The following is a 12,181-nucleotide window of genomic DNA, read 5'->3' as shown; positions in this document are numbered from 1 at the left end:
CCCGTCCTGGTTAATAGCCATTAATGGACTTAACCACCATGAATTTATCCAGTTCTCTTTTAAACGCTGTTATAGTCCTAGCCTTCACAACCTCATCAGGTAAGGAGTTCCACAAGTTGACTGTGTGCTGCGTGAAGAAGAACTTCCTTGTATTTGTTTTAAACCTGCTGCCTATTAATTTCATTTGATGACCCCTAGTTCTTGTATTATGGGAATAAGTAAATAACTTTTCCTTATCCACTTTCTCCACATCACTCATGATTTTGTATACGTCTATCATATCCCCCCTTAGTCTCCTCTTTTCCAAGCTGAAGAGTCCTAGCCTCTTTAATCTCTCCTCATATGGGACCCGTTCCAAACCCCTAATCATTTTAGTTGCCCTTTTCTGAACCTTTTCTAGTGCCAGTATATCTTTTTTGAGATGAGGAGACCACATCTGTACGCAGTATTCGAGATGTGGGCTTACCATCGATTTATATAAGGGCAATAATATATTCTCAGTCTTATTCTCTATCCCCTTTTTAATGATCCCTAACATCCTGTTTGCTTTTTTGACCGCCTCTGCACACTGCGCGGACACCTTCAGAGAACTATCCACGATGACTCCAAGATCTTTTTCCTGACTTCTTGTAGCTAAATTAGCCCCCATTATATTGTATGTATAGTTGGGGTTATTTTTTCCAATGTGCATTACTTTACATTTATCCATATTAAATTTCATTTGCCATTTTGTTGCCCAATCACTTAGTTTTGTGAGATCTTTTTGAAGTTCATCACAGTCTGCTTTGGTCTTAACTATCTTGAGCAGTTTAGTATCATCTGCAAACTTTGCCACCTCACTGTTTACCCCTTTCTCCAGATCATTTATAAATAAGTTGAACAGGATTGGTCCGAGGACTGACCCTTGGGGAAGACCACTAGTTACCCCTCTCCATTCTGAGAATTTACTATTAATTCCTACCCTTTGTTCCCGGTCTTTTAACCAGTTCTCAATCCATGAAAGAACCTTTCCTTTTATCCCATGACAACTTACTTTACTTAAGAGTCTTTGGTGAGGGACCTTGTCAAAGGCTTTCTGGAAATCTAAGTACACCATGTCCACTGGATCCCCCTTGTCCACATGTTTGTTGACCCCTTCAAAGAACTCTAATAGATTAGTAAGACATGATTTCCCTTTACAGAAACCATGTTGACTATTGCTCAACAGTTTATGTTTTTCTATGTGTCTGACAATTTTATTCTTAACTATTGTTTCAACTAATTTGCCCGGCACCGATGTTAGACTTACCGGTCTGTAATTGCCGGGATCACCTCTAGAGCCCTTTTTAAATATTGGCGTTACATTAGCTAACTTCCAGTCATTGGGTACAGAAGCCGATTTAAAGGACAGGTTACAAACCTTAGTTAATAGTTCCGCAACTTCACATTCGAGTTCTTTCAGAACTCTTGGGTGAATGCCATCTGGTCCCGGTGACTTGTTAATGTTAAGTTTATCAATTAATTCCAAAACCTCCTCTAGTGACACTTCAATCTGTGACAGTTCCTCAGATTTGTCACCTACAAAAGCCGGCTCAGGTTTGGGAATCTCCCTAACATCCTCAGCCGTGAAGACTGAAGCAAAGAATCCATTTAGTTTCTCCACAATGACTTTATCGTCTTTAAGCGCTCCTTTTGTATCTCGATCATCAAGGGGCCCCACTGGTTGTTTAGCAGGCTTCCTGCTTCTGATATACTTAAAAAACATTTTGTTATTACCTTTGGAGTTCTTCATAATAATTTTAAAAACAATACTAGCTGCCTATTTAATTTTAAAAACAGCAAAAAATATCAACCTTCAAGACTCCTTATAAGAAATGGAAAGGGAGGTGAAGTCTCCTCAGTGTGATAGATATGCTTGCTTTGATCTGCTTAGCTCTTGGAAGTCTAGGGGCTCCGGGCTGCTGGCCCCGTGCTGCCTGGGGTCCCTAGGGACAGCTCTGTCCGCCATTAGGGAATTTTCCCCCGAGAACTCCCTGTAACATTTCGAGAACCCCAGTTTGGGAACCACTGCCCTAGAGGCACCAAATAATTACCTCCTCATGTCAATGGAAAGAAGGCACAGCTACTTCCTGGCCTCCCTGCTAACTTCAACAATTGACCACAAGGTGCTGCTGACTGCGTGCATAACACAACTAGAACACAAGGTATAGCTTTACAATGGCTCTTATAATTCCACTCCAACAGGCCCCCAAGTAGTCATGGACAACAGCTCCTCTTTCCGCAGTACCCACAGGGATCTATGCTGTCCTCCCTCCCCTTTAACACCTACAGCAGACCATTTGAAGGTGTGGTGAGAAGCAATGTGCTCCACTGAACTCCACAACCAGTTATCCAGCTCATCTCCCACGAACACAGCCATCACATTGCAAGGATGTCAAAATGCTGAGAAATCAGCACATAGCTGAAGCAACAGTTGGCTGACACTGCACGCAGGCAAGAGTGAAGTGATGCTATTCAGAAAGGAAGAAATTTCAAAGAACTGGTTTAGACACTATCCTCTGTCTCGGCAGGCATTCCCCAGCAGTACAATGCAAACCCATAGGGTTCTGTTGGACTCGTCGCTAACCCTAGATGAGCAGTTAGTGCTAATACCAAGATGATCCTTCCACCCCCAGCTTGCTGAAAACTCCACCATTTCCTCCCAGAGGAGGATTTAGCCACTCTGGAGCCTCACATTCATCATCTCCAGACCAAGTTACTGTAACTTGCTGGGTGAAGGCTGTCCATTCCTCCGTGGGCTGATGTGCTGTGAGTACATCACCTCTAAGCTATGGTTCCTCCACAGGCTCCAGCCTATTTCTGTTGCCACTTCAGGGCCTTAGTCTCTATCTTCTTCAGTAGTGAGTTAGAAGCTAGGTATTATCAGCAACCTGCACAGCAAGGCATCTCAGAAAAGCTAGGAAGAAACACATGGAAGCCAAACATTAAGCCATCTCAGAGCAGGGGGTTGGAGTTATAGAATGAACTCCTAGACAGCAGACTGATCTAGTTTAATCCTCTTCAGAGCACCTGGCCAGACTCTCAACAATGAAACATTTCTACCAGAATCAGTGTTTTTATGAAAACACCACCACACATGTACATCCACACCCCAAGCAAAGCTTCCTCCAACCAGAAAAGGAAGAGTAGAGACTGCATGAAGACCACTACAAACCTCATCAGGCAGAGGTAATTTACCTAACAAGCACTTTGACACTATAGCAATGAGCACTATAGAAACCCCACTAGAGCAAGGAACAGAACCCAGGAGTCCTCAAAGTTTGGCCATATTTGCACTATATGTGATTTTTACAGAGGGAAAAGTTACATTTTTTCCTTCTCTGCCACAGCTCAAATAGAAGATAAGATTTTACTCAAAATTTCAAAAAAATCTACCTTTGGGCTGAGAGTAAGCATGGAAGATGGCAGCAAAGAGACTGCAAAGCAGGCAGAGCTACTACCTGATCACCAGTGAACCTCACCTCAGTTTCCCTCTCCCCTTGCACAAGTACTTGAGGAAGGGCTGTTTGGGACGTGGGAGAGGAGGTAGGTTCCACACCCACAGAAATCTGCCCATTGTAGAGTTCAGTCTGGTTACTGGTATCTGGTTATCAACTCATTTTCCTTTGTTCCAAACATTGGCCCGCAAGGGAAAAGCCCAAACTTTGCACAGAGGTTTTTGCGGAATCATTCCACCTGCTTAGAGGCATTTTTCAGACTTACAAGCAAACAGGGCTATAATTAAAGTCCTAGTATAGCTTTAATTCTAGTGTTCACTGCCAAGTGCATCCTTTATAAATACACCTTCAACAACCTAACTAGCGACCCAGAACGTATGACGCTTGAGTCGCATAGAGTTGTGGTCGATGCCCAAAATAAATGGTGGGGCTGCAAGTAGCAAACTCCCCCAAACCTCCTGCAGGTTGATCATATTTTCATAGTGAAAAACTAGGACATTGGTCAAAGGGCTGGCTTCACATCAAGTTTCTGTATCAATTTAACATATCAGTATAGTTAAAGTGATACAAGCCCCAGCTTGGACACAGTTATACAGCAAAAGATGCTTGTACTGAAATAGCTTACAGAAATTGAGTTATACTGGTACAAAAACTATCCAGAGAAGCCCAAAGGACAGGCTTTGTTAAGGGATTAAAGAAGGTTAGTAAGGAAGTGGGGAAAAGAGCCCCACCACCACTTCCCTCTCCCACTCCAAATACAGAACTGGAACACTGCTGTAAAGGCCAGGGTGGCAGAAAATATTTAGCCTTATGACCTCTTCAGCTCTCCCAAACTCTACTTACCACTATTCACCTTCCCATTCACCCTGTCAACCCAACCCACTCAGCTCAGAAACACCTCCGGCCTCCTCAACAACATTCAACGTTCACCTTTTCAGAAACACCTACACTCCACCCTCCCCCAGACTGAGACCCTCTCCTCTTCCTACTTATCCTCTCCACAGCTCAGAACCAGTCCCCCCTCCCACCAATCCCTCATAAACATAAAAGACACACCCCTCCCAAGCTCAGAAAATGCATCTCTGGGCTCATAACTCTCCCCCGGCCCTTATCTGACACCCACCACCAGTCTCAGAAACACTCCACCCCTAGCTCAGAAATCCCTCAACCTTTTGCTGGGGTGGAAGAGTAGGAGCAGAGCCATCAGAGAGCATATGACCTGAAATTACCCCACAGAAGTCGATTCCTTGCTCACTGCTGTCTGGGGTCTATGTACTGCAGAGGCAGGAGTCCCATCCAAGTTGCAAGCAGGTGTACTGCAGCTCCTAGTTGCCGCAAGTGGTACTACACCCTGCAGTACAGCCGACACACTACACAGCTGTGACATTATCAGGTGAGGTTTAGACTAATTAGACTCAATAACCAGCTGCTCCAGGAGCATTACTTCCTGACACTGCAGCAATCCTTAAAATCAGATTGAGCTGCACTTTTAACAAATCAGGCAAATTAAAAAGAGAAAAGGAGATGAAATCTCAACTCTTTCTGCAGCTGAAAGTGTCTGCACATTGGGACTTCACAGGGAGAAAGCACAAATCTCCTCTTTCCCATGTAACCGCTTCCCCCACCCCACGCAGTGAAACAGCCATGGTTGAGCCCCACTCCCCACCTGTATGTCTTGCCATCCTTGTGCTGGTCCTCATCATCCTCGTTTGACAGCACAAATGAATCGCTCATCTCTGGCAGCCCTGACTCCTGCAGTCGCTTCTTCTTCCGGCCCCGGGGAGGTTTAGGGGCAACTCCCCCACCCCCACCTTCAGAAAGGGAGGTTATCACCTTCTTCGACAGGTCAGGCACCACCTGGAGGGCAGCCTGGGAGCCAGGGGGTAGTGCAGAGACAATCATTGGGGCTGCGATGGGGAAGGTTTGGGCAGAGGGGGCTGTGGTCACCAGGGAACCCGAGTGGGAAGTAATCACCAGGCCAGGACCTGCAGGGAAAGAAAGGGGAAAGAGCTCAGAGATCAGACCCTCCAGACATCGGGGCAGGGTCCAATCACCCTTCAGATCCCCCACCCCAATAAAGTGGGGCCTCAAAATCCATTTTTAACCCTGATCCACAAGGAACAGTAGCTATGCTCCCTATTCCATCCAGCTGTCCGATATTGGAAGTCAAATGCTCAGCAATACCTGGAGAGGAGAAACACCAGAAGTACACTGGGCACAGTTAAGAGAGGTATGGCCAGGACCCCCCATGCCATCTGCTATCCAAGACCTGAGTCAATCTACAGCCCCAAAAGAAAAACATTCAGAACCCTATGCACTTCATTCCCTTCAGATGCTGAGATTACCCTTCCATTCCTCCACAACCCCATGGTGCTCCCTACCTGCTGTCATGAGCCCGGCAGACTGCACTGGCACCACGGTGATGTTCTGGGTCACGGGGGCTTGGCTGTGTGGGGTCAGCTGCTCCGACTTGGTGTCTGAATCCATGGAGATGCCGGTGGGTAGGGCCACAGAGGTGGGTACCGTCAGCAGGGTGGGGTAGTGGGGGGGAGCCAGGCTGCAGCCCTTTTCTGGAGGCAATAGCTGCTCCTTCATCTTGTTAATGAACATGGTATTCTCGATCTACATGAGTATGAAAGAGTTCTTTTAGAATACCCCAGAATTGACACCTCCCAGCAGTTGGCACTGTAGGAAATAGGTCAGGAGCACTCTGGTCCCAGCAAGGAGCAGAACCAAACAGACCATGGTGGAAGACAGAGGCCCTTACCTGTCCCGAGACTGTGGGCGCTGCTGGCCAGAAGTACGGGGAGGAGTTGAAATGAGATTCTTCCATCCTAGCTGGGCAGAGGGGGGAAGACAAGGAAAGGGAGACAGAGACACATGTAAAAGGAAAACATTAAACCCAGAGAGTCTGTGATAAGGAACTGGCTCAGCCTAATGCAGTGACCCCTGTGGGATCTCCCTTTTTATACTAAGCAACATGGCCCCTCTTCTGATCTTTCTGCCAAGACCCTGTCTCCCAGCAAGGAAAAGAGGCTGCTTCTCACCACTCACCCAGGACTAGGTTCCTCTCAATTACCTCCTGACTGAAGCGTCGAACTTACAGTCCCCCACCCCAAAGATGACTAATTTCCCCTGTGGGGAAGGGGTGGGTGGGTTTTGTTTCTGCAGCCATGACCCTCACAGGTGGAAACAAATTCTCCCAACATTGCATATAATCCAACCCCCAAACAGTGTGAATTCCAGATCCTGCCTGCCCCTGCCCCTTCATCCTAACATAACGTCAGACACTAACTACTCCTCACCCGCAGGTAGCAGGAGAATGTTAGCATAGTGTTACACGGGGGGAAGAGACAGGGAGGGAAACAGATTTGCCCAAGATAACAGTGAGCCAACAGATGATCAAGAAATAAAATCCAGGACTCCCAATTTCCTGTTTCCTACTGCTCTAATCCACTGGACCCCACTCCCATAGGAAAGCCTAAAACAGAACCTAAGGATCCTGGAGTCCAAGCAGACTCCACTGCCCTCCCCTGGGAAGAGAACCCAGGAGTCCTGATTTCCACATTCCCCCTCCTTCCAAAAGGGGTGAAGGAGTGACTCACTATGCCACCCCCCTTTTAGTACCATCCTTCAGCCATGTTTTGGGCACACGATCATATACCACCACCCCTCAAGTCACTGCTGCTCAACCCCAGCTCTCAAGCCAACCTGAGGCTATGGCTACACTGCAGAGACTACACCATCCTAGCTACCTCAGCACAGCTATGCCAGCATAACCCGGTTGTGTAGTGCAGCTTACATCAACAGAAAGGGGTTTTCCATTGGTGTAGGAACACAACCTCCCCTAACAATGGTAGCTATGTCAACAGAAGCATTCTTCCACCACCAGAACTGCATCTTCACTGAGGGTTAGGTCAGCTTAGCTATGTCCGTCAGAGGTATGGATTTTTCACACCCTTGACCAATGTAGCTATACTGACCTAATGTTTAAGTGTAGACCAGGCCAGAGACCAAATGGCAGACCTCTCCAGACTGGAGGAGCTTCACCTCTATGAGCACAGCAATTGGGAGAGACATAAAAAATCCACTCCCTGCGATATGCTCAGCTGGCAAATCTTTCAACACCAATGAAATGACTATTTAAAAACTAAGGACATTCATATACAAAAACTGTGTTATGATAGAATGAAGGCTTAGACTATTCACTCAAATATATGTTGATAATTAAATATATGTTGATCACTTGATAATTAAATTCCATTAAATAAAAACTATGTTTGGAGAACATTAAGTTTGAAAAGTGAGGTGCTCATAGTTAGAAAGTGTCTAGGGTAAGGTTACCAGTGCAGCCTCAACTTGGTACATTTCTACATCAGTTATGAAATACAGTCTTCAATTACATGACCACATATTTTTCTGTAGGCCCCATCTCATTAAATAGACAGGTTGCTGAGCAGTGTGCAATGAATAATGTAGAAAGAAGACATTTTTAAAAAGTTTAATAAAACCAAAATGAAGATGAACGCTGTACACACCACAATTCCTATATATCAGCCAAAAATCAAAGAATTTTAAACAAACCCAATTACTTGTAATTTTTTCAAATGAACTACTTCCTCTCTGTGTAGTGAACCCACCCTTGCCTCATTCATTACCTACTGTCCAACAAGTATACTTAGAGGCCAAATTTTGTTCTTAGCTACTCCAGTATAAATTCACTGTAAATTAATAGACTTTGATTGAATTACTGTGGATTTACACAATTGTCATTCAATCATAACCTGGTCCAGAACATGAGGGAGTTACAGAAGCCATCTCATCTTCATTTCCTTAACACCACTCAGCCCATGACTGAAGCAGGGGCCTGTGTACATTAGAACCTAATTACATGACAGAACATAATCATAATGCAAGTATATGAGGGGGCAGAGTTAATGCATTTTTGTGACTTCTGAGGGTTTCCTATGGCATTTCTATAGTTTCCCAAGACATTTTAAAAAAAACCCACAAGATTTAAGTACCTTCACTATTTTCCCAGGTAGAATCTTAAAACCAAAATGAAATTGGGTTTGTACAATACAATATTGAGGTTTTTATGCACTATGCAAACAAAGTTGATGGTGGTGCCAGATTCCCACTGTTTCACCTCTAAAGTTTTAGGTGTAGAAGACAAGGGCTCATAAAATTAAGTAAAATCCTGATTTTGCCACACACACACACACACACACACACACTTACTTACACTTCTTTCATTTAGAAAATTGGAAGATAGCTAAAAGCAATTCAGTTTTCAAACTCAAAGCCAAACCAATGTTGATGGCGACAATCAATAACTTCCTACCCCCAACTAGTCCACTATTAGAGTTGTTAGTCACAATTTTATTTATAAAGGCAAAAGTATGTTTTCCACTGTACTGGTTCTCAAAATATGGCTAACCCCCCAAACCCTTCATATTTGGGGAGAGACGAGGCTTGGAAAATTTCAGTTTAAAAGATGAAAGCTTGACAAAGTTATTATGAACTGCGGGGTGGGGGACAGGGGGAGTAGTCACAACAGAAGATTTCATGCAATTTCAGCGGCATGCCAACCTTCAAAATGAGGAAATTTGAAGATAAAGTTCCTCCAACAGACTTCTGTCCTCCTACCCACAGCTAGCCACCCATTGTAGTATAATAACCCTTTTGGCAATATGAATCCCTATTCATCATCCCACCCCCTTAACACCGCTCACACTTACTTTACCAGAACTCTGCATGTAACCTTTCCAATTGCTCTACCACTATCACATACGGGATGGAGCTTCAACCCTGTACCACAGCATGATCCCACTGAAGAGCCTTCATCATCTCAGCTTCCACAAACAGGCCACAGATGGGACCTTCTTCCCATTCACCAGTCTAGTATCAGACAGATGTCAACGTGCCCTCCTGATATAAACCAGAAACAATACCTTCCATGTACAGGCCAAATTCACATGCACTGAACAAACAATTGAATAAACAAGAGAATTCGATTACTGCTTATCATGAGGGACAAGGTATCACCACTATGGCGCTCACAGATTCACACACTTCACAGGCCGGGCTTACATTTCATGGAGTTACAGCACTGAATCACTGGCACATACATGAAAAGCATAGCAAGGACTTAGAGTTGAGAAGTGGTGCGTACAAGGGGGTACCATTAAGGCTAAATATGCAAGAATAGGTAAAGTAGACTTTAAATATAATTTTCCTTACTTTCACACAGTTAATTTATTTATTGTGATGTTCCATTTCCAACTTTATAATAATAAAAAAAACAAACCCTGAGGATGACACACGGGAGTGGTACCTAACGCATCATTATATCTGTACAAGACCTGATTTCATGGTGGGGAAATTTTAGGCCCAAATGATGCTGGAAACAATTCATGATGATGAACGCACATTGAACACAGGGCATTTGATGAGATGCAAAAGCATCTTCACAGAGTTCTGAGGAAGAAGAATTAAGGAATTCTATGTAACAATTTGAAAAGCCATTATTTGGTTCCATGCCATCAATAACCTAACCATAGTGGAGAAAAAAGAACTGGATTCTCCTTCCCCAACCACTACTAATACACTAGAGGTCAACAATCTTCATGTCATTCCCTCAGACATCCAATCCCACCTCCCCCATACCTTGAAGCTAGACAGGAAGTGATGCCCTAGAGATGAAGCACCCTATAGCCAACCCTTGAACAGGTCAGTCCCTGGACCGGAACTAACTCCCAGAAGAAGAAAGGCCCCAGATCCCAGAGCTGGGCACTAGGACCACCATACCGAAAAGGGGCGGGGAGGGGGCAGCCAGTACTGAATCATACCCGCAGCTTCCCCGCATTTTCCTGGAAGTTTCTTACCCCCTCTCCCTCTCACTCTCCCTCCTCTTGCATTTCTCCTCCTTCCAGGGCTGTTTCTGCGAACAAACTACCAGCGTTACTGGACGCGTTGGCGAAACCAGGGCTCGGGGGGCTGCATGGCGGCGCTGGTGGGGGGAGAGAGACGCGCCCCGCAGCCAGCGCCGGGGCCCGGCCACAGGGAAACGGGGACCCCCCCGCGCGCACACATCCCACAGGGGGCAGCCCCGCCCACGCGGGCAGTGTCCGCCCCCGGGGGGAGCCCGCAGCCCGCCCCCCGCGGGCACCGAGCCCCAGCTGCGCAGCGGCCGAGCCCGAGGGAGGGGCCGACACGATCCGGAATCTCAATCCCCGCGCGGCGGAGCCCAGAGGCTGACGGCACTCTGCACCGACACCCAATCAAGCCTCCCCGCTTCCGCTTCCGGGTCATTCTAACCCGGAAGTACCCTTGCCACGGGTCTCTCTTGGTCTCGCCCACCACCGATTACCGGACACCACCCCCCAGCTGCGACCCCGACCCCGGCTCCAGCGGCGACAGCAACCTCCTCACCGGAAAGGGGAGCGGCAAGTCGCTTCCGGTTCAGGAGGCGGGGCGTGTTTTGGCACGTCCGGGGCTCTAGAAAGGACGGAACTGACGTCATAAACATACTTTTGCAGTCCAGAAGGAAATGAATGAATGGACTTGCAAACCGGAAGTGCTAATCATGGGCGCGGAAGACGGAGGCAGCGCTCGCACCGCACGGGACCAGCAATAGCGCCAACCGCGGAAGGGCGGGAATCACCTAAAACAAATCAGAATATCAGCAACCTTTGAGGACGAGGTGAGATTTTCCTGCCGGAAGTAGTTAACGAGGTCGGCGAAGGGGTGACTCCAGGCCGGAAGTAAGGGCTGAAGTAACGATTTTTGATAGCGGATGATGCTCCGCTTTCAGAAGCGGAAATAACGAGTTCCTAGACCGTGATGTCATTTCCGCTCGGGGCGGCTTTATCGGAATGATTTATCTGCTGAATATTCATGAGGCTCATGAATAATTGACTGTCGGTTAATCAACCGTTTCCCGCTGCCGAGCGACAGGGCGTGGTCCCGCCTCCTCCCAGCCCTGCAGAGCGGCCCCATTGCGGAGCCCGGGGGGGGGCTCGCTGCCGGCGGCGCCGGGCGGGGCAGGCTCGGGGAGAGGGCCGCGGAGTAGCGTGGGCCGGGCTGTGTGTCCCGCGGGAGGGAATGGCCCTGGGGGAGCCTGTGAGCCGAGCAGCTGGTGCAAACGTGCCCCCAGTCACGGCCTTGCAGCTTCTCCCTGCCTGTGCCCGCAGCGCCTCCCCTAGGCCTGCGGGGACTCCTGCAGTGGTTTGGTTGAGTGTCTGGTAATTCTGGTGTGACAACCCCCCTCCCCCTCCAAATATACACCCTGAGGTGGGCCCAGGTACTGTGTACAGGCCAGAGGGCTGGACTGAGGGACGGGGACTATCCTCACTCCCTGCGCCTCTTCCCTGCCTGCACTTGATCCTCTTCTGTTGGTCCTCTGGGCATGCAGGGACCTTGGGGTCCGAGGGCTTCCTGTGCTGGACAGGCAAGACGCTGCATGGAGCCAGTGGGGGGGCTATAGCAGATATTGCAATCCCAGGCCATATCTCTGGCCACCACTGTGACGTTGCACTCCATAATGTTTTATTAAAACATGCTTGAGTGTAAATATGATGTAACTGGAATATGCTTTATGCAAAAGGTCTCTTGAGCTTATAATCTACTGAGTATGTTCATCCTATTTGTATGTATCATTCATGTATCTGAAGCTAGAAATAGAAAGTATAACTCTGAAGTCC

The 12,181-nt window shown here is 47.1% G+C and overlaps 1 protein-coding gene across 9 annotated transcripts in view; it reads right to left on the bottom strand.

Annotated features, from left to right (window-relative positions):
* ZNF384 (zinc finger protein 384) overlaps positions 1 to 11,116 on the bottom strand; it is a 36,785-nt gene extending 25,669 nt beyond the window's left edge. The window contains exons 1-5 of one of the 9 annotated variants that reach the window (XM_026660206.2): positions 10,911 to 11,116; positions 9,218 to 9,407; positions 6,244 to 6,314; positions 5,858 to 6,098; positions 5,143 to 5,461 (exon numbers count right to left, since the gene is read on the bottom strand). In XM_026660206.2, coding sequence (XP_026515991.1) covers positions 5,143 to 5,461; positions 5,858 to 6,098; positions 6,244 to 6,309 — 626 coding nt within the window. In that variant the 5' untranslated portion in view covers positions 6,310 to 6,314; positions 9,218 to 9,407; positions 10,911 to 11,116. The other 8 variants (XM_026660205.2, XM_026660210.2, XM_026660204.2 and 5 more) reach the window with 8 other exon arrangements.
* Positions 11,117 to 12,181: the final 1,065 nt, after the last annotated feature.

Source organism: Terrapene carolina, unplaced genomic scaffold (genome assembly GCF_002925995.2).
Source record: "Terrapene carolina triunguis isolate 2854851 unplaced genomic scaffold, T_m_triunguis-2.0 Scaffold740, whole genome shotgun sequence".
NCBI lineage: Eukaryota > Metazoa > Chordata > Testudines > Emydidae > Terrapene > Terrapene triunguis.
This window is presented reverse-complemented; position numbering and strand designations above follow the sequence as displayed.